General features: G+C 54.1%; 1 protein-coding gene across 8 annotated transcripts in view; it reads left to right on the top strand.

Moving 5' to 3' along the window:
• Positions 1-21080, top strand: part of IL4R (interleukin 4 receptor) — a 38923-nt gene extending 17843 nt beyond the window's left edge. For 4 of the 8 annotated variants that reach the window (XM_032430868.1, XM_032430869.1, XM_032430873.1 and 1 more), the window contains 9 exons: positions 3232-3319; positions 4402-4540; positions 5473-5624; positions 6980-7131; positions 11688-11844; positions 14467-14563; positions 16207-16285; positions 17689-17738; positions 18542-21080. In XM_032430868.1, coding sequence (XP_032286759.1) covers positions 3250-3319; positions 4402-4540; positions 5473-5624; positions 6980-7131; positions 11688-11844; positions 14467-14563; positions 16207-16285; positions 17689-17738; positions 18542-20039 — 2394 coding nt within the window. In that variant the 5' untranslated portion in view covers positions 3232-3249 and the 3' untranslated portion in view covers positions 20040-21080. Of the gene's footprint in view, positions 1-3228; positions 3320-4401; positions 4541-5472; positions 5625-6979; positions 7132-11687; positions 11845-14466; positions 14564-16206; positions 16286-17688; positions 17739-18541 lie in introns of all 8 variants that reach the window. The other 4 variants (XM_032430867.1, XM_032430870.1, XM_032430872.1 and 1 more) reach the window with 2 other exon arrangements.
• Positions 21081-21839: the final 759 nt, after the last annotated feature.

Below are 21839 nucleotides of genomic sequence, written 5' to 3'. Positions count from 1 at the left end.
TGTAACACATGATCCTAGACTGGGTCCTGGACTTAAAAAGAGCATTATGGAGGCAATTAGCAAGGTGGAAATAGGTAGGGTCTGTGATCCAATGAGAGTAACGCCTCAGTGTTAATTTCCTGGTTTTGACGGTTGCCTTGTGGCTCGATAGGAGAAGGAATGTCCTTGTTTTCTGAAAGATACACCGCAGTATTACGGGGTAATTTATCTGTTAAGGACAGATGAATACATAAAATGAATAAATGAGAGAGAGAGAGAGAGAGAGCGAAGGACTGCAGGAGGAAACGTATGGAGGTGGGAATGGGTTCACTGTGTCCAAAGGGCAGCAGGAGGAAGTGATGTGCGGGTGGCAGGAGCCCTGAGCACAGGTGCTGGGACAGGTGGAGAGGGAGGCGGGGCGTGGCCCAGGAGGTCCTGCAAGTGGAGAGCTTCCAACAGGGGCATAAAGCCCTTCCTGTGCTCCAGACACTGGGTGCAGAGTGCTTTGGGTACACACCTCACTTCCTTTTTGTAGTACACCTGTGAGATTGAGCTCAGTGGAAGATAGGGTAGCTGCTTAACAGCACACAGCTACCAAGCAGCAGAAGAAAGCCTGGAAGCCAAGATAGAGACCCAGGAGGCGGGGGGGGGGGGGGGGGGGGGGGGGGGGGGGGGGGGGGGGGGGGGGGTGGGGGGGGGGGGGGGGGGGGGGGGAGGGCTGGTGATCTCAGCATTGCCGGGAACATACCTCAGTACCTTGCCTTTTAGAGAATGCCTTTGGCGTTCTGTGCCAGGAGTGTTGCGGGAAGAAGTAAACACTCCCTGACCCCATGGGAATCCACTTCTGAGCATTTTCCTTAACAAGAGTGACCGTTGACTCCTTGGACCGTGACTGTGTTATCTCCTTTAGCGCTCACAAGACCCCAGTCAGATGGGAGCTGTTATGAGCGCCTCTTTACAGGGTAGGAAACTGAGGTACAGAGCAGTTTGCTCAAGGCTCACAAGGAGTAAGTGACAAGAGCAGGTGTTTAAACTTCAGGAAACCCACTACACAGCGTTGTGAGGAGGGGTGTGGAGCAGTATTTCATGGCATAGAAATAAACAGGCTCTGAAATAGCAGACGTTGTACCAGCCCACACCGTCCAACTAGATATGCACAGAAAAGACTGGAAACGGATGCAAAACGATCATCCGTGGTGTTTTCCCAGGTGATGGAATTACAGGCATTCTTTTTGCTTGTTTGCTATGTCCCTCTTATCTAAATTTTCCGCAGCGATCAAATGTGGCTTTTGTAATATGAGAAAAGATCAATAATATACCTTTAGAAAAAAAGAGAGAGAGAGAGAGAGAGAGAAATAAGGGGCACCTGCATGGCTCAGTTGGTTGAGTGTCCCACTCTTGATTTCAGCTCAGGTCATGAGCAGGTCATGAGATCGAGCCCCGTGTGGGGCTCTGTGCTCAGCGGGGAGCCTGCTTCTCTCCCTCTGCCCCTCCCCCCGCTAAAATCCATAAATAAATCTTTAAAAAAAAAAAGAAAAGAATAAGCTTAAGGCAAGGATCAGAGAAATGTGTGGCGATGGTTCTCCAAGGATGGGCACAGTCGCCATGCTGTGTATAACAACAAAGCAATAACAATAATAAACAAAGCCTAAAAATCCAATGGCGGACACACAGGGGGATACTAAGAATTTGATGCTTTGGATCTACAGTGGGATGGAATGGTATTTAGCGATATATTAAATATTAAAGTTTAAGTTTTAGTAGGCAGAGGGTGCTGCTATTTGGGTAAATAAAATTCGTGTTTATCTCCCTATTTGTATAGATACAAATCTGGAAGCATTAATAGGAATGTGTACTGGGGTTATTGCTGGGCCTTGTGATTTTGGGGGGGATTTGAATTGTGTTTCATTTTGGGTGTCTGTACTTTCTGATTCTTATTCCCCAGTCATGTCTTATGGGATGCCATTAAGAGTAGGGGCAGGGCACGATTCCATTTACATGAAACACAAAACACAAAAGTAATCTGTGGGGTTAGAAGTCAGAGTGGAGGGGTAATGACCCGAGGGGGAATCACAATAAAGCTCAAAAGCCCAGGAGCATGTAACAAGAGATGCTCATTTAGCTCAAGTCCGGTGGGCCAGCTTACCTGGGCTTGACTGAGCTCGCTGGGCTCCCCCGTGCACCTGTGGCCAGCCTTGGGTCGGCTACACAGCTCTGCTGAGCTGCTGAGCTCACTCACATGACTGGGGGTGGCTGCCTGTTGCCTAATGCGGAATGGGGCTGCTGGGACTGTTCCATGTCACCATCCTCCCGCAGGCTAGCACGGCCGTGTTCTCAAGGCAGTGGTCGTGCAAAAGCAGGCTTCTACATGGGCGCCTGGGTGGCTCAGATGGTTAGGCGTCTGCCTTCGGCTCAGGTCATGATCCCAGGGTCCTGGGATCGAGTCCCGCATCGGGCTCCCTGCTCCTTGGGAGCCTGCTTCTCCCTCTGCCTCTCTCCATCTCTGTCTCTTACAAATAAATAAATAAAATCTTAAAAAAAAAAAAAAAAAGCAGGCTTCTACAATGCATCCATTTGCTAATATTCAGTTGGCCAGAGCTAGTCACATGGTTGAGCCCATAATCCAAGGACAGGGGTGAACGCCCTCCCCAGAGGGGTGGTGGTGGTGGAGGCATTGAAATGTTACATGGATCCAGCAGGGGTGTGAGGAATTGGGGCCATTGATAGAAGTCTAACACACTCAACACACTCAAACATCATTTTTATTGCATGGATATACCACCATCTATTTAACCAGCTCTATAAGGCTAAACAGATTAACATCTCCAAAGTATATTTCAAGGAATCTTTTAGGGGTTTAATTGGAGTTTTAACACACACACATACACACCCACAAATCAAGGTTGAATAGGGAAATAAATTGGTAAGTGTTGGGTTAGATGAAGAAAAATAAATTTCTTTGCTGCAGGACTTAACAGAGCCTCTATATTGCAAATGTGCATTATGAGTTTCCAAAAGTCCAAGGGGTTGCTTAAATTTAGTAGGTCATGGGTTTTTTTTCAACAAGTGTCTCTTGGGACAGGCATTCTGTGGATCTCATTCTGGGCTTTCTGCATCTGTGTTGTTTCATGATTAAAGAGATAGATAGATAGATAGATAGATAGATAGATAGATAGATGATAGATAGATAGAGCTCTGGTGAACACAGAGGGCTCATTGTTGGCACTAACCTGGGTCACTTTCTCTCAGCAGGTATCTTAGGATCTCCCAATGGGGCGGCTTTGCTCTGGGCTCACATTCCCTATGAGCTGCCTGATCCTGGTGTGGGTGACAGGCTCTGGTAAGTCACCAACTCCCACTCATTCCTTCGTTCATTCATTCGATCACTCATTCAACAAATGTTCATTGGCCGTTTAGATGCCAGGCTCCTAGGATAATCAGTGAACAAAACAAAGATTCCGGGCCTCGAGGAGCTTACACTGTAGTGGGAGGGGACAGCTAATGACGCATAGTCCTAATTATAAATAAATTGTAAAGAGCATTAGAAAGTGATAGAAAAATACAGCACGGATCAGAGTAGGGAGCACTCGTTTGGGAGGGTGGGGAACCTGTGAGTTTTGGACACGAGGTGGGTTTAAGATATCTATTAGAAATCTAAGGTTCTGCCTAACATGGTTAGTCCTTCATCCAGCAAACAAATGCAGACTGATGTCTGCGGTGGCAGGGCTGGTGCTGGGCACCAGAGCAAGAAGGCACCTGCCCGTTTGTGGCTGGGCAGTCTCGAGCCGGGGCGAGGGCTCTCGGATGATTTGGCAAACCCAGTATCCATCCTGCCAGCTTCACACCCCAGCTCTGCCACTGACCAGTCGGAAGAAACACCCCAACCTTTCATCCTGCCCTTGAAATTGGCCGAACCCAACCAGCAGCCAGAGGACAAGGGCATCTGGGTGGCAAGACCATGGTTGGGGGGGGGTGGTCAGCCTCCTGAGCGCAGAGAGGGGTGGAAGATAGATGGGAGCAGGGAGCAGGCAAATGGATAACAGCCCCTCCTCTCACTCACACTGCTCTGGGGCAGGTGCCTCATGGTGCAATAGACTAGACATTTCTTAGATTAGAAATTTCCTTTGATTTGGCCTCATAGGGGCAAGTAGTGGAGTTTCAGGAAGATAAAGGTAGCCCCTGCCACCTGGGGGTATTCTTCGGCTTCAGGAATCTCCCCCATGCCGGCTAGGAAGCTCCAGAGCCCCATCCTGCCCCCAGCTCCATGAAGACTGGCATACAACTGTGCCTGGGACTGTGGTCTCCTTGTTTTGTGATGGACTCCTCGGTCCTGTCTGGGCTGGCTTCCGACTTGTCCCCCTGGTGCATGCCCCCCTTGCTTGTCTGGCTTTGGCTGCTCAGGGCACTCCTGTGTCTCCTCAGGGAGTGTTAAGGTCCTGCAGGAGCCCAGTTGCTTGTCCGACTACATCAGCACCTCTGTCTGTCAGTGGGAGATGGACGGTCCCACCAACTGCAGTGCTGAGCTCCGCCTGTCCTACCAGCTGGACTTCATGGGGTCCGAGTAAGCCTGGGGTGGAGCTGGGATTTGGGGGAGGCTGTGCCCAGAGGGTTGGGGATAGTGTGTTAGTGGTGGAGTTCACTGTGATGTCTGGTGGACCATGGGACCCGGGGTACATAGTTCCAGGTGGGCCACCGGGATAATCCATGGCACCTGCGGTATTCTTCCAGGCGGTGCTCAGGACGTGATCGGGTACCCAAGGCATGCAGTTACAAAGGGCCCCCTGGTGTAGGCCACACACCAGAATATAGGGTCCACTGACAGAGGCATTCCAAGGTATACCAAGCTGGATGGGCTGTGCTTTGAAGTGTGGTACACTGGCCTAGGCCAGGGATCTGCAGACTCTGGCCCGAGGCCCACATCCGACCTACCACTTGCCTTTGTAAATAAAGTTTTATTGGCACTCGGCCACGCCCATTCGTTTCTGTATTGTCTACGGCTGCATTTGGGCTACAACAGCAGAGTTGAATAGTTGGGACACACACAGTATGGCCCTCAAAGCCCCAAATATTTACTATGTGGCCCTTTGCAAAAAACGTTCGCTGACCCCTAGCCTAGCCTGTGAGATGTGGGGCAGCATGCTACCACCCGCTGTCCACTGGGATAAACCGTGCTACCCGGGGGTACACTGGGACACATACACGCATTGTTACAAATTCTTTAGTGCCTTTGTTTCTTCCCTTTCACTGGCTTTCAAGGGCAAGCCAAGTTCCGGGACCACGACCACGGCCAGAGCCGTCTAAGAGTCCGTGGTGGGCGTGGCAGGTGGCTGTGGTCAGCAAGGAGAGCGGTCCCCAGATCTGGTCCCGGGGGCAGGGCAGTCAGGAAGCGGGCAGCGTATGTTGAACATGTGTTCCTTGAGGCATGTTCCAGGGATACCCGTGGGTCACGGTCCGCCTGAACATGGCAACCTAACGGCACACTCGTGTCTGCAGAAACCGCACGTGTGTCCCCGAGAACCGAGAAGGCGCGGTGTGCACATGCAGCATGCCGATAGATGACGTGGTCGACGCGGACGTCTATCAGCTGGACCTGTGGGCTGGGAAGCAGCAGCTGTGGGGCGGCTCCTTCCAGCCCAGTGCGCATGGTGAGTGGGGCCGGGGGCGGGGTGTCCCGAACCCCAGCCGGGCTCTGGGGCAGGGGAGGCAGGCTCCAGTTGGGGGAATGAGGTGCAAGCAGTCTTCTGCATATTCCCAGACACGATGAGGTTTTTGCCCCTTTCTGGGCCTCAGTCCTCCCATCTCTGAAATGGGACTGGGCTCCACAGTACATCAGGCCCTCTTCAGCTTTTATATTTCAACCACCTAACTTTAAGTGCCCAGACTGGGACTTGAGATGAGGCGTAATTAACAGAAGGCAAGCTGGCTGCGGAGCAAAAACTGAGCTGGGCACTGTCCTTCCACCCTCTGTCGCCTGGTCCGCTGCTGCTTCTTCAGGCGGTCTGGACCATGGAAGGCTGACGTTATCCTGGTAGCCAGAGGCCCCGCCGCAGTTCACCATGATTCTGCTGTGGCGTAGTGACGGGAGTTTAAAACACCATTTATTGCTGTGTGACCCTGGGCAAGTCACATTACCTCTCTGAGCCTCGTTTTCCAGAAGAAAGTTATCCCCATTTTACAATTGAATATAATATAGAGAAGGCAAGTAAACCTGCCTAAGGTCACACAGCTACTAGGAATCAGAGGAAAATTCTCATGGGTATCCACAGAGCTCACGGGCTCAGCAGTTCCTGAAGGGCCCGTTCATGCCGCCCATGGTCAGTGGGTTGTTTAAACAGACCCGTGAACAAACCCATGAATTAAAAGCATTTCTGCACGTGTGCAATGATTTTAGTACATGTTACATACCTATGATCTCCTGGATAGGATTGCTTAAAAGGAGACTAAGTTTTAAAACACATGAATCAAAATAAACGAAAAAAAAAGTGAGTAAGAACATAGTACATAGATGTGGCCAAAAGTGTGAAGGACAAAGGTGAAAAAAAGGCAAATTTGGGGTTACTTTGGCTCACACATTTTGCATTTCACTGTAGAAAGCTGGTTAATAACCATGAGTGCTAAGTAGAGTTTTAGCAACATTATAATCAGTATTATGATTGTCGTTCTCTGCTGAGACTCAATCCATGTGGGATTCCAGAAATGTGTTACAGAGGTGTGGTTCACTAAAAATCTAAAGATTGATTTATTTATTTGAGAAAGAGAGGGGAGGAACAGAGGGAGAGAATAGCAAGCAGACTCCCCGCTGAGCATGGAGCCCGACGTGGGGCTCGAGCCCCTGACCCTGAGACCATGACCTGAGCCCAAACCAAGAGTCGGACGCTCAGCCAACTGTGCCCCCCACGCGCCCCCCGGGTTGACTAGCAATCTAAGTGACCCGTGTCGCGCGGGCTATCCCCCTCCCCGCAAACAGACAAGGGCCTCACCAGGCACTGCTTCTCCACAGTGAAACCCAGGACCCCCGGGAACCTCACGGTTCACGCCAACGCCTCCCACACGTGGCTGCTGATGTGGACAAACCCGTACCCTAGCGAGAATCACCTGTACTCTGAGCTCACCTACATGGTCAACATTTCCAATGAAAACAACCCCACGGACGTGAGTGTGTGCGCTGGGAGGTTTCTCTATACCTGTTGGGACTCGGGCAGGTGGAGACTCGGGCCCTGAGGCCTGACTGCAAAACCAGGGACCTAGAGCCCGACTTCCACCCTGGCTCTGTGCTGGGTTCAGCCCTTTTTCATGGAGAAAGGAGGCTGCAGGCTCAGAGCCTTCCTCCCCAGAGAACCAGTTCAGCCATCATTTAATGCTGTCGCTCGGTCCTCATTGCACTGACTTTTTTTTTTTTTTTTTTAAAGATTTTATTTATTTATTTGACAGAGAGAGAGATAGCGAGAGCAGGAACGCAAGCAGGGGGAGTGGGAGAGGGAGAAGCAGGCTTCCCGCCGAGCAGGGAGCCCGATGTGGGACTCGATCCCAGGACCCTGGGATCATGACCCGAGCCGAAGGCAGACGCTCAACGACTGAGCCACCCAGGCGCCCGCACTGACTTTTATAGGATGTTAATGACATCTGCTACGGGCTTGCCATCACAACAGTGATTGCGGGGTTGCTTTTTAAGTGAAGGTGGTGACAGGTTTTTAAAAGGGAGAACTGATGGACAGCAAACTATCCAGTAAATACTAGCAGGGGCTGTACGCGGCAGGTGGCTTGGCTCCCTTCCTTTTTAGTTTCCAGTGGGGATGGGGCGCCTGGGTGGCTCAGTTGGTTAAGCGACTGCCTTCAGCTCAGGTCATGATCCTGGAGTCCTGGGATCGAGTCCCACATCGGGCTCCCTGCTCAGCAGGGAGTCTGCTTCTCTCTCTGACCCTGCTCCCTCTCGTGCTCTCTCTCATTCTCTCTCTCGCAAATAAAAAAAAAAAAAAAAAAAAAGTTTCCAGTGGGGATGGAGCTCATTTGCTGCCACCCCCATTTCCCCCTCACACATTCCCAGGGGAGGGACAGCATCTGCTTGCACTCATCAGCTGCATGACCTGGTCATGTCGTGTAACCTCCTCGTGCCTCAGTTGTCTCATCTGTAACATGGGGCTAGCAAGAGTACCTACTCCATGGGCTACCGAGGGTGCTGACTGTGCGCTGGGCACCCAGTGTGTCGTCAACATTGTTCTTCTTTCCTCCCGAGTGCCACAGGCCTCGGAAAGCCCCATCTGCCTTGCCCTCCCACACCTCGGTCTAGAAGTGGCTACGTCAGACTCACCGAGGGCCTGCTCTGAGGCACGCCCAGTGTCCTGGGACCCAGGCTGGCCTGGCTTCTGCTGCCAAGGAGCAGGCTGCACACGTCTTAAAGTCCCACATCAGCCTCTGGCTGCTTCCTGTCTTCCTCCCTCAGCCAGGGAGGGGGTGGGTGTTGATTCATAGCTCTCGCGCTCAGGTGTGTTTTCCCACCTGGCACAGGGCCATGGGGCCACGGTGTGGGGTGGGAGCGGGAACTGGGCAGTGGGGTTCTCACAGCGGAGGCCCAGAAAGCACTGGGAGGGGTCGCACAGACGCCAAAGACAGAGATGCCAAAGACAGAGGCAGGCTCCAATTTGTAGCGAAATCCCCTCCCCATGTTCTGGGAAGTGCAAGGCTCATTAAGAGGGGAGAGAAGGGTGTGACCTCTAGGATCCAAAGCAATGTTCCATATTTGCTTAGTGTGGCTGGCTCCAGGTTCCGGGAATCTATCCCGCCCTTGGCCCCTGCTCTATTCTCTACTGGCTTCATTTTTAGGTAGGCTCTTCCCTCATGAAGTGGCCAGTGTATCCACCAGCAGCTCCACGCTACATGCCAGCTACCTGCTCAGGCCACAGTGGGAAAGGTTTTTCTTTCCCGAGAGTCCCAGTAAAAGTTCTGGGGCCAATGCCAAGTTGCCTTGTTTGGGTCCCATGCAAATCTCTGAACCTGGCCCAGGCTGTGGGCAGGAAAGAAGGTGCTGGTGCTGTGCTCTGATTGGCCAGAGGTGAGTCACGTGCCCACCCCTGGACCTGCAGGTGGGGTCAGCTCCACCCAAGCCAGATGGGTGGACAATGAGGAAGGGGTGGCTCCCCAGAAGAAACTCCGGGGAAGGAAAAACAGGGACAGGGCTGGCTGAGACACAGTAAGGTTTGGGATCTGGCCCCAGACTCCAGCCAGCAGGGAAAATTAATCCATGTACCCAGGCCGTGACTCAGTTGTCATATACACGCCCAGGGCTGCCCAGGGCCTCCGAATTCTGGGTCCAGCTTCTCTTGTTGGTGGGGCAGAAGCTATTGAGACACCCCTCACCTATCCCTCCCTTCGCCAGGGACAGACCCAACCTGTAGAATTCCCCTCATTGGTCATTGGCCAGAGCTGGTCACATGCTCCTCTCTAATCAGTCATAGACTAGGGAATGGAATGGCTGCAATTGGTCTTGACCAATGAGGATTAGTCCTGGAACTGGAGCCAGAAGGTTCCCTGTAGTCTCCACGCTGTACATTCCATGGGTGGCATCAGTTCTAAGGGGACATCTTAGAAGTTTCCTCTGGGATTTGAGGGATAAAGCTACTCAGGGTCCTGGATGATTTCTGGGCAAGGTTCCATAATGGAGGTGGAGTTTTGACCTGGGTGTTGAAGGGTGTATAAGAGTTTTCTAGATAGGGAAGGAAGGAAAGGGTAGGCTGCGTGGAGGGAACCACATGAGCAAAGGCTTGGAGGTATGAAGATGCATGGCATCGCTTGAGGAGTATGGGGATGTGGTGGTGTGTGCAGGGTCATGAATGCCACGCTCGTAGTCATAATGGTTCCCATTTCCTGCGTGCCTGAAATGTGCTAAGCCCAACCCAGATCACTGTTGGCTGCAAAAGTCCACTTTAATGACAAGGAAACTGAGGTGCGGAGACAGGGACTGACTTGCCCGGGGTTGCTGGAAATGGCAGAGCTGGGGTCGGGAGCCAGGATTTGAACTCTGGGGCCTGTGCTGTTTCTCCCGCCTTGGATCTTCATCTCAGGGGTGGCCTCCCAAACACCTGGCCTCTTTGTTGAAACACAAGCTACAAGTAGTTCCTTGGTAGCTCCAATTTCTCTTCCGTTTCTTAGTAAAACATTTCCCAATCCCCTACTCCTCTCCAGGGTATACAGTTCCTTTGGAGAACTAGGTCCAGCTGTTCGTTCCTGCTTACTCATATTTAGAAAGAGAAGAGTGAGTGTCCTCGTCTTCTTGCCCTCATTTCCTCCCTCAACCCCCTCCCCAGCCTCAGCTCCACTGGGAACCTCAGCTGCCCTCCAGTCTCTCCAGCGACCTGTCGGGGTTCTTTGCAACACCTCCCCTCGGCTCACTTTACACCAGACCCATTTCTCCAAATGCACTTCCAACCTGCAAGCAGAAGTACAGCTGCAAAGGGTTGGGCCTGGCAGGGAGAGGGGCCCCGGGCAGAGGATTTGGGCTACACCCATGCCATCAGAATCGATCTGGAACACAGATTTTATTTCATTTTTTAAAGTTGTTTTTTAAATAAAAGTAATACTTAGATGTAGTAAAAAATTCAAATGGTATGAAAGGACTTGGCTGCAGCTGTGGTCTCATATGAGGCTCGACTGGGGAAAGACCTCTCCCGAGTGCCAACTGTGATGTTGGCGGGATTGGTTCCTTGCAGGCTGCTGGACTGGGGGCCGCAGGTTCTCGCTGGCCCTTGGTGGGAGGCTGCCCTCGGTTCCTTTCCTGTTGTCGACTCAAAACCAACAGAGGAGAGAGCATCTCCTAGCTAGTTGGAATTATAGCCTTACGTGATATAACCCCATGCACGTGGTCCCTACCTACCCACCGCCTTTGCCTCATTCTGTTGAATAGGAGCAGGTCACAAGCCCCGCCCACACTCAAGAAGAAGGGATTACACAGGGGTGTGATACAAAGTGGGGATCAGGGGGCCATCCTAGAGTCTGTCTTCTTTTGTGTGTGTGTGTGTGTGTGTGTGTAAGTGTGTTTGTGTGGCAAACAACACTTACTAATTTTCATTTACCTTTTTCACTGAATGACAGGTCTTAGAAGTCCCTTCCCAGCAGTGGGAGCAGGGCTGAGATTCTAGGCCAGGGTTTGGGCTTGAGTATGAAGGCTCCAGAGAGCCCACGGAGGAGAGAGGGGGACACGGTGACCTTTTCTGTGCTCTAGAAAGGTCTCTGTCATGCTTCCTGCATGCCAGGCCCTGTCCTCCATGCTTACCCATATTAACCCTCACAACAACCCTGGGGGGGGTATGGACTTCTATTATCACCATCTTGCAGAAGGAACATATCAAGGTCTAGAGAGGTTATGTCACTTCCCTAGGGTCCCACAGCTAGAAAGTGGCAGTAGGGACTCTTACCCTCATTTTACAGATGAGAAAACTAAAACTCAGCTTGCCCCAGTAATGTTGCCTAGCTCATCAGGGAGCCAGGCGGGGGCAGGTGGGGAGCGGGGTGAGGGCCAATTCCCTGACTCCTCTCGCTTGACTCTGGTCGCAGTTGTGGTGAAACAAAAGGCCTAAATCAGAGGAATAACCAGATGCCCAGGCTGGTGGCTCTTAAACACTGTGGGCTCAGCTAAGGAGACGGCAGCCGGGGTGGGAGCTGGGATGTCCTCTTCCCGCAAGCTGGTGCCCTAACGTGTCCCTTTCCTCTACCAGTTCAAAGTCTATAACGTGACCTACATGGGGCCCACCCTCCGCGTGGCGGCCAGCACCCTCAAGTCTGGAGCTTCCTACAGCGCTCGAGTGAGGGCCTGGGCTCAGAGCTACAACAGCACGTGGAGTGAGTGGAGCCCCAACATAACGTGGCTTAACTGTGAGTGTCCACAGGGAGGCGTGGGCAGGTGGAACATCTGCTTGGCACTTTTATTCTGTGGCCAGACACGTCTTCTGGCTGAGCGTCCGCGTTTCCATCACATCGAGTGCCTCGAACCTCGGGTAACAGGATTACTGACTGACCTGGTGTACTGGTCAGGGTAGGTAGGCTGGGCTGCAGTAACAGATGAGCTCACACGTTCTAGTAGAAACACCGTAGAAATGTAACCGTCCGGCATGAACTTAGCTGGTTTGTGGGTGGTTTTCCTCCCTGTGGTTCCCTCATTCCCTAGGACAAAGATTCTTAACCCTTGTGTATCATGGACCCCTTTGGCAGTCCAGTGAGTGGACTCTGTGGACCCCATCTCAGAATACTATTTTTCAAATGTAAAAAATAAAATATGTAGGATTACAGGGGAAACTAACTTTATTGAAATGAGGTTATAAAAATGTTTTAAAATATATTTGTTGTCTACGAATACAGGTTTTCTTTATTAGCACTGTAACAACAAGATCTAGTGGTACTTCTCCTAAATACTGTCATTTCAGAGTAGGTGAGCGTAAATGATACCTTGTTGATTTCTGTTGGTGCTTTGTGGCTGCTGCTATTACTGCGGTGCTTTGCTCTCTCCATCCCTAATGGGAGGAAATGCGAGGTATCAGAACCTAGTGAAAATAAAGAGGTTATTTCTTTCCCATCAAGTTCCCAGACCCCCAAATTCTATCAGAAACCTTGTTGGAGATCCATGAACCCCCAAGTGAAGAATCCCTGTTCTAGGGCCCTACCATCACCTGCATCCAGCCAGCAGAAGGGGCTGAAACCAGACCTGCTTCTTAAAAATCCCGAGCCCAGAAGTGACACACACCACTTCCTCTCAGATTTTCTTGGTGGAACCGGTGACATGGCCACACATAGCTGCAAGGGATTCTGGGACATGTAGTCCCTCACTCGGTAGCTGCATCCCCCAACTGCTGTTTGCAACAGCGCTGTTCCTCGTGACTTTTTGCAACAGAAACATTGAATTATCTCATATAATGAGAAGTCTTACAAGGGGACCTTCCCTAGTTTATACAGCAGCTCAGTGGTGTCACCCCAGGGGCTTGTCTTGTTTCCCTCTTTCCCTCCTTAGCATGGGAGCGTTTTATCCTTTGACTTGTTACCCCATGGCCCCAAGGTGGCTGCCGTACACGCCCTCCTGCCCCAGGGATGAAAAGAAATGAAAGGCTGCCACAAGCAAGTGCACCTGGTGCATCTCTTTCTTCTGTCAGGAAGGAAGAATCTTACCGGAAGCTTCCCTAGCGGACTCCCCCTTGCATCTCATTGGCCAGGACTGTCACAGAGCCTCTCCCAGCTGCAAGGGAAGCTGGAAGCTTCCCGGAAAGGAGAAGAGGATAATCATGACTGGCCCAAACCTCAGGGTGGGCACATTGCTCCCTCCCTGGCAAAGAAAAGGGGGGGTAGCTGTGGGTAGGGAGCACTGCCTCAGGCACCGTCTATACCATGGAGGAGGAATGGGGCTGTTGTCAAGATTCACTGAGAGAAGGGGTCTTCAAAGTGCTGGGCACAGTGGCCGTTGATGGGTACCCCAACCAAATGCCCCCACGCCCCTCTCCGCATTGCTCATCTTGTCCCGTGGTTGTCTTTGACCCATCTGTGGGCTGCCAGCTCCGTAGGTAGGATCTACTGTGTCCATACCTCTGGGGCCCAGCACAGCGCCAAGCACACGGTAAGTGCTGGGCAGAGTTGCATCACCCTGATTTGATTCTACCATTGACCTGGGGAAGGGAAGACAAAGGGAGAGAAATGGCTTGTATGGAACATATACGACAGGCTGGACGCTCATTCGTTATTTCCACAAATGTGTATTGAGCCCCTGCTGCATGCCTGGCCCGGGGCTCGACCCCGGGGAATCAGCGGTGAACAAAACAGACAAAAACCCCTGATCTTGTGGGATTGACGTTCTGGAGGGGAGACAGAAAATAAACAAGGAAACAGAAAAACAAATCAGAGAGATCTCGATCCAGGTGACAGTAAGTCTGGAGAGAAAATAAAACGGGGTGAGGGCACGGGGGGATGGGAGGGGGCAGCAGGGGAGAGGGCGTGAGGGAACTTTTTGGAGCAGGTGACAGTGGCATGAACGAGAAGGAGCCAGCTGTGCACGGACCCCAGCAAAGGCTCCCGGACGGGCGAGCCCTGTGCTGAGTGCTCTGTGTATTACGTCATGCAATCCCCACGACAGCCCTGTGACGCAGTGGTCTGTTAACCCCAGTGTACCGACGAGGCACGGAGAAGCTGGGTCACCAGCAAGGATATGACAGGGTCAGGCTTTGAACTCCAGTAGTCCAGCTCCAGAGTCACTGCTTTTGACCTCTGGGCTTCAGGGAAGAGAGAACAGGAAGTTCAAGATCCTGGCTGGCACCGAGCTTTGGAGGAGCAGGGGACAGCGAGGCGGCCGTGTGACAAGGACTCAGAAGGAGGGGATGAGGCGGGAGGGCTTGGTGGTGGCCAGCTCACACAGGGTCTCGGACGACCCTTTCCCGAGGCTTTGGTCTCCGGCTCTGGAAGGCAGAGAGCAGGTGGTACCCCGCATGAGGCAGGCTCACGGCTTCCCTCCCATTCCAGACTATGAGCCCTGGGAGCAGCACCTGCCGCTTGGCGTCAGCATCTCCTGCCTTGTCATCTCGGCCATCTGCCTGTCCTGCTACATCAGCATCATCAAGTGAGTCCTGGGCTTCGGCACGGGATGCCACCGAGCCGGCCACCCTGGGGTGTGCGGTGGGTGGGAAGCCCCCTCTGACCTGTCAGCTTCCAGTTCCTTTGCTCAACAATAAGTATTTATTGAGCAGCTACTATGTGCTGGGCATTGAGGCAACAGCCGAGAGCAAGGCTGACCAGGACCCTGTGCTCCTTGTGGGGAGACAGAAGACGCCAAGTCAACCAGTAACCACAGCTGGTTTCCATAGCGATCCATGTGCTGAAGGGAATTTACCAGGGCGAAGGGGAGAAATGTTCGGGGTGCTATGTTGGATGGGGAGGCCAGGCAGGCCCCTTTGAGCTGAGGCCTAATGGGGGAGAATGAGCTGGGGAAAGACCTTCCTCCGGCAGAAGGGAGATGTGTCACCCTGGGTATCCAGGGTGTGGTCCACACACAAGGGGTACGTGGTAGTAGACAGAGGAATGCTAGACAGTCGCCCCGACAGAGTCTGGAGATCTGGGTTCAGATCCTGGCCTTGGAGCTCGGTAGCTTTGTGGCCAATGAGAGGCTTGACCCGCTGTGCATCTTGGATCCCTCCTTTGCAGGTTGAAGGAGCATATTTCATGAGTCCTAAGAGTCCCAAGAGAGTCCTGGATCACAGTGGGTGGGGAGGGTAGAGGAGCCTTGTTTCCAGTGAGCTCAGGCCCTTGGAATCCTGGTGTCTCATGGCCTCAGCCCTCCCATCTCTGAAATGGGTCTAGCGAGCCCTGGCTCACCCTGTAAGGCTTAGCGATGGCTGGGGATTGACTGAGGGAAGGCGTCTTGCACTTGGCAGCCGCACAGCGAAGAGGCTCCCCTCTTCGTGTCTTGTCACTAATGGTCCTGCATGACCCCGGGCTGGTCATCTCCCCTTCGCTGAGCCTGTTTCCCCCTCGCCTGTCCCCCCTCCTGCCAGGAAGGCCCTTTCCCTGGGCATCTCTGTGGCTCCCACTCCACCTTCAGTCGCCGCTCAGAAGTCACCTCCTCAGAGAGGCCTTTTTGGATCACACTCTCCATTCCCCCCTCTTCCCTGTCGTCTTTATTTTTATTCATGACACTTAAGTAGCTATGACTGATGTCTTCTCTCTTCTAGAAGGTCAGTTCTGCAAGGGCAGGGATTTTGTCTGTCTTGTTCACTGTTGTGTTCCCAACACCCTGGCCCAGTGAGTGGCACCTAGTAGGTGCTCAGTAAATGCACGCTGCCTGACCGAGTGGCGTGGATGAGGGCCAGTCAGAGGCGATCGGAGACCCTCCCCTCCCAGCACCGACACTCTGTGGCTCCAGACAGACCCGGGCAGATTCTCTGGGTCTCCTCAGCTTCTCAGACCATTGCTGCTGGGGAAACCCAGAATTCTCTCTCTGCCGCTTGGGTTTCTCCTAATTCCCTGGGGCTTGTTCCCACTGAGGACAGAGGTGGCCACGTCAGGAAACCCATCCTCCCGGAGCACAAACCTGGCTGTTCTGCCCACAGTCCAGCAGTCACTTCCCTTCTGGGCCTCGGTTTCTTCCTCTGTAGAATGGGTTTAGGGCAAGACATCTGAGAACCACTCAGCGTGGTCTCTGACCCCATCATGGAAGGAGCACCAGCCTGGCCATGACATCCAATACCTCTTCCTTTTCTTTTTCAGGATTAAGAAAGGATGGTGGGACCAGATTCCCAACCCAGCCCACAGCCCCCTAGTGGCCATAGTCATCCAGGACTCCCAGGTAGGAGCATGGGCTGGGGAGGATGCTTCGGACTGAGTGAGGCAGGAGATAGGAGTCAGAGCGGCTGGGATGTTAAGGATCTCGGGTGGCTTTTGGAACTGCCCACGGGAAGTCAGGAAGGTTCCAGGGTTTCAGCAGCTTCTGTGTGGTCACTAGGAGCCCAGAGGCCTTCGTTCCCGCCCCTTGGCTCCCATGGCTACACTTTCAGCCGGAGCGGGCTCCTCTGGGTCGGTCGCTTGGTTTCTTACCTCCCTTGGGAAGAGGTGACCCATGAGGTCACCTCCGTGTCATCTCCTGGAGAGGTGTCTGTACCAGGGCAGGAAGCCACAAGTTGAGGGAGAGGGGGACAGGCTTCCTGTATCTTCCCCTTATGAGCAGAAAACTGCCCCCAACGCACCAGCAAATCTCTCCTCGATTCTCATTGGTCTAAATGGTGCCCCATGCCTGTCCCCTAGAGCATTCACTGGTAAGGGGGTGGGAATTCCTGGAGACCAGCCACGTGGCCACCCCCGAGCTAGGGGTGGGTCAGCTTCTCCAACGAGATGACCATGTGGGGTTTCCCTGGGCAATACCGGGGTTCTCTAGGAGGGAAGGAAGGGGGGATACAGGCCCTGTCTAGAACAGAACAGCCGAGTGTCCTCAGTTCTCCCGAGTGGCTCTGGAGTCCACAGGTGCTGGCTTTGAACCCCAGCTCTGCCACTTACCTGCAGTGTGGACCTGGGCAAGTTGCTTCACTTCTCTGAGCCTCAGTTTCCCTCCTGTGGGCTGTAGTAGTGCCTACCTACCTGATGTTGGAATTCATCGAGACAATACATATAAAATATATATTACGGGGTCCTGCACACAGTAAGTGCTGTTCGTGTATCAGTTAGCTTTGCTGTGTCACAAATCAGCCCACAATTTGGAGAGTCAAAACGACAACCATTGATTTAGCCCTTGCTTGTGCAGGTAGGCAGTCTGGGCTCCATGCGCTGGTGTGGGTAGAGGGATCTGCGCCTGGCCCCTTCCCAGGGGCCTCACTCACAGATCCAGAAGTCGACTGCCTCTTACCTGGGGCGTGGGGGTGACTAAGCCGTGTCTGTCATCCCCGAGCTGGCTGGCCCAGTGTCGCTTCCAAGGCATTCTCTTGGTCAAAGCGAGAGGCCAGATTCAAGGGGTGGGAAGAGCTCCAGAGGACAGTGGCCATTTTTACCATCAGCCCCAGCAGCTTAGTATCAGAGCAGTATCATTGATTCCCAGGACGCTAAGGCTCAGAGAGCTGAAGTGACCCGATTGGACCTCCGGCCGGTGTGATGTCAATCCTTACCACCTTTTTGCAGCAAACACTCACTGAGCATTGCTGTGTGCCAGGCTGGGCTGCAAGGCCTCTCCACCCTGTTTCATTGGCTGTCTCCGTATTTTAGGTGTCACTGTGGGGGAAGCGGTCCCGAGGCCAAGAACCAGCTAAGTGCCCGTATGTATATGAACTTGGGTCACAGCCTATGTGGATTTGGAAGGGGTTGGAATTGGGGCAGTGGGCCCACCTTAAGAGTGAGGTCACACCCTCCCTCCACGTCTGCCTTTGCCTCCTTAGCATTCAGCACTTGTCCTGTGACATTGGGCTTTGAGGGGTGGCAGGAGGAGGGGTGGTCTGGGGAGGCGGGCATGGTGGCTAAGCCCCCTGAGTTTCACTGGGAGTGGGCTCAGGCCCATGCTGAACCCCCTTGGAAATGTCAGTCTGGCCTGAGCAAGGCTGATAGAGGTTAAAAGCTGGACAGAGGTTATAATGTTGGCATAATTACATACTGGTTGGCAGATAGCCGCCATCTTGAATCCTTGAGTATCTGATCATCACCCTGGCCTCCCAACACCTCCATCACCTCTAGCTCCTCCCTCACACGGCCCCAGCCTAGGACCCCGCGGCCACAGTCATTACTTATGCTGTGGTATTGATAAATATTTTAAATTGATAAGTATTTTAAATATCATCGTCCCTGACAGAGACTTTTCCTTATTCAGTAGACTGATTTTCTGTTAGCTGCCAAGTTATGTGCGGCCTCCAGAAATCCCAAAATAAAACACAGGCCCTGCCTTCCAGGAGCTCCCAGTGTGGTAGTGGAGATAGACCGATAGATTATTGATTATGAAGTCAGGAGGCGTGTCTGCAATAGATAGACATCAGTCCGGGATGGTTTCAGAGCCAAGCTTTGAAGGGTGAATAGGAGTTTTTCCAGCAGAAAAAATGAATCCTGACCAAACTTTTCTCTGCTTTCGAAGACACTGGAAGACCTGTCTTACCAAGCTCCTGCCCTGTTTACTGGAGCACGGCATGGACAGGGATGAGGAGTCCTCCAAGACTGCCAGAAACGCGCCTTTCCAGGCTCCTGGAAAATCAGCATGGTGCCCTGTGGAGGTCAGCAAGATGATCCTCTGGCCAGAGAGCATCAGCGTGGTGCAGCGTGTGGAGCTCTTTGAGGCCCCGGTGGAGAATGAGGAGGAGGAGGAGATGGAGGAAGATAAAAGAAGCTTCTGCCCATCGCCCGAGGGCAGCGGGGGCAGCTTCCAGGAGGGCAGGGAGGACATCGCAGCCCGGCTGACAGAAAGCCTCTTCCTGGACCTTCTCGGGGGGGAGCCTGGGGGCTTTTGCCCACAGGGTTTGGAGGAGTCCTGCCTTCCTCCTCCTTTAGGAAGTGAGTGCGCTCAGATGCCCTGGGCTGAGTTCCCGGGTGCCGGGCCCCAGCCTCTGCACCCTGAGTCCACTCCTTGGGCCTCTCCGACCCCAGGGCTGGCCAGCCCGGCTTTCATGGAGATGCCCCCTGGCGTCACAGACAACCCCACGTACCGCAGCTTCAGCAGCCTCCTGGGCCAGTCCGCAGCCCCCGGGGAGGGTGAATGCGACCCAGAGCCGGCCGAATGCCCCAGGGAAGCGGACCCCGGCATCCCCTCCACCCCCCGGCCTGAGCCAGAAAGCTGGGAGCAGATTCTGCGCCAGAGTGTCCTCCAGCATCGGGAGGCCCCGGCCCCCAGCCCGGGCCCCGGCAGCGGCTACCGGGAGTTTGCGTGCGCCGTGCGGCAGGCCTGCGCCCCCGACGCCGGGGTGGCGGGCTCCGGCCCTTCTGGGGAAGTGGGGTACAAGGCCTTCTCCAGCCTGCTCCCGGGGACATCTGGGGATGAGGCCAGCCGTGGGGAGGGGGGCTACAAACCCTTCCAGAGCCTCCCTCCTGGCGGCCCTGGGGCCCCCACCCCCGTCCCCCTGTTCACCTTCGGACTGGACGCGGAGCCAGCGCGCAGCCCTCGGGCCTCGCTCCTCGCAGGCAGCGCCCCAGGGCACCTGGGTGTGGAGCCGGCGGGGAAGGAAGGGGACAGCCACAAGGCCCTGCTGGCCCCGGAGCAGCCCACAGACGCCCTCAGGGACGACTTGGCCGGCAGCATCGTCTACTCGACCCTCACCTGCCACCTGTGTGGCCACCTGAAGCAGTGGCACGGCCAGGAGGAGCGTGGCAAGGCCCACATGGTGCCCAGCCCCTGCTGTGGCTGCTGCAGAGACAGGTCCTCGCCCCTGGTGAGCCCCCTGCGGGCCCCAGACACCCTGCCAGGGGGCGCTCCCCTGGAGGCCAGCCTCTCTCCAGCCTCCCTGGCCCCCTTGGGCGTCTCAGAGGAGGGCAAGCCCTCCCTGTCCTTCCAGCCTGCCCCCAGCGATGCGCAGAGCTCAAGCCAGACCCCGGTAGAGGTGGCCGTGCTCTCCACAGAGCCCACGTGCATCAACGCTTCTTAGGTGTGTCCTCCCCTCGCCACCGTCACAGGGGAGGGCCTTAGCCAGGCCTGCGACAGGCCTCCCCTGCCTCCCCCAGAAGGTGGCTGGGCTGGCAGATTTGCAAAAGACTTGGAAAACCCCGGTATGAAGTGGTGAGGTGGTCTGACGCGGGGGTACAGAGACCGGACCCCCCGCCCCCCCATCTCCCAGCCTTGGCCTGGGCTCAGCACATCCCATGGGAGTGTATGGCATGGGGTCGAGGCAGATTCAGAGATCGGGAGTTCCTTGGGCCCCTTGGCTTGTGCACCAGCCATTGGCCACTTCATCGGTCCCCAGCTTGTCCAGGGTGCTGTCCCTGCCATGCCCGCCCCCCAGGCCTGCTTTGTCCACCATGTCTTGCCCAGCCCTGGGATTAGCTGTGCTCCCCGTGGATTGGACGCCAAGCCCGGCAACTAACCAAGCCAACGGGGGAAGGATTTGGGAAGCCTTGGGAAATGGATGGGACATTGAAGTTCGGGAAGGGTGGTCATTTGGCCAGAGATGCCCGTTCATTCAACAGACCTCCCTTGGGTTGACACTGGAGTTGGGATCTGGGCTGGAGTGGGGAGGGCGTGCTTCATCAAATGCAGGCAACAGACGCCAAAGGACACAGAAGATTGTGATCGCCAAGCCATGACGAGTTGCCATCAGGTTCCCACATGACCGTAAGACTGGGGACTCCTGTGAAGCACGGGATCCCCAGAGTAAACACCTCGGGGCCGCTCTGTGCCCCCATGGTTGCTTGCTGGCAGCCACGGAGACACCAGACAAAGGGAGTGGCTCCGGTCTGGTGATCCAGACGTGCTGGGCATTCCAGAAGGACCACACCAGGCACACTAGACGTGTACATTGACCTACCCCTCAGGTTGAGTAATGCTTGTTTGCATCTCAAAGATTGTTTTATCACCTGGTATTTGTCTAGGCTGGGGAGGGTGGAGCAGGAGGGCGTGGAGTTTTGTATAAATAAAGGCTCTTTTATCTCCTTCCCCGCCCCCCCCCACTTATTAAATAAACATACTGCTAGACCTGGTTGTGAGCGCTTTATCTCCTCTGTTAAACTCGTTGAATCTTGCCGTCCAGAGGAATTGAGGTCCAAGAGGTTAAGTAACTTTCTGTCTCTACTTGGGTTCCTCCGAGACTGGGATTCAAGTGCAGGCCGTTGCTTTAGGAAGTGACTCCAGGACACCTTGCTCAGGAGTGGGGCAGTGAGTCAGGGAAGGTCAGGAGGTAGGAAAGGGTCTGTTACCCAACAGGGCTACTGACCTTCACCCCTCTGGGCGCCTGGGATAGCCGTGCAGGGCGCATGCCTAAAGGCACCCCTGCAAAGGTGGGGGAGCTGGGGTGCTTGTCCACCAGCTTCTGTCTGGTTGAGGGCTCCTTCCAGAGGCATTCATTCTCCAGCATGGCTGGCTGCTCCCCAAGTCCCCAGGCTGAGAGTAAAGACTATTGGAGCAAACTTTGGCACATCAAGGAGACGCGGACACTTTGTCAAGGTCACACAGCTAGTTCGTGGGCGGGCCCGTCCGTAGCTGAACCCAGGCAGGGTCTCCATTAGCCAGGCTGTCTGTAGGTGATCCATGCTCGACATCCAGGCAGATGGCATGAAGACGCAGATGGGATTTAAGCTCTTATGTCCGTGATCACTCTGGTGTCTGAGTAGCTAGCCTGATGGCCACACTTGCAGAATAGGGGGCTTGGTTGGTTGAGGTCCCTTTCTGTTCTGGCATTCTACACAGTGCGCTAGAAGCAATGGGGAGCTCACTACCTCACATGCAGCCTGAT

This window comes from Phoca vitulina, unplaced genomic scaffold (genome assembly GCF_004348235.1).
Source record: "Phoca vitulina isolate PV1807 unplaced genomic scaffold, GSC_HSeal_1.0 scaffold45, whole genome shotgun sequence".
Lineage (NCBI taxonomy): Eukaryota > Metazoa > Chordata > Mammalia > Carnivora > Phocidae > Phoca > Phoca vitulina.
Note: the sequence above shows the minus strand (reverse complement) of the source record. Positions and strands in the feature narration are given on the sequence as shown.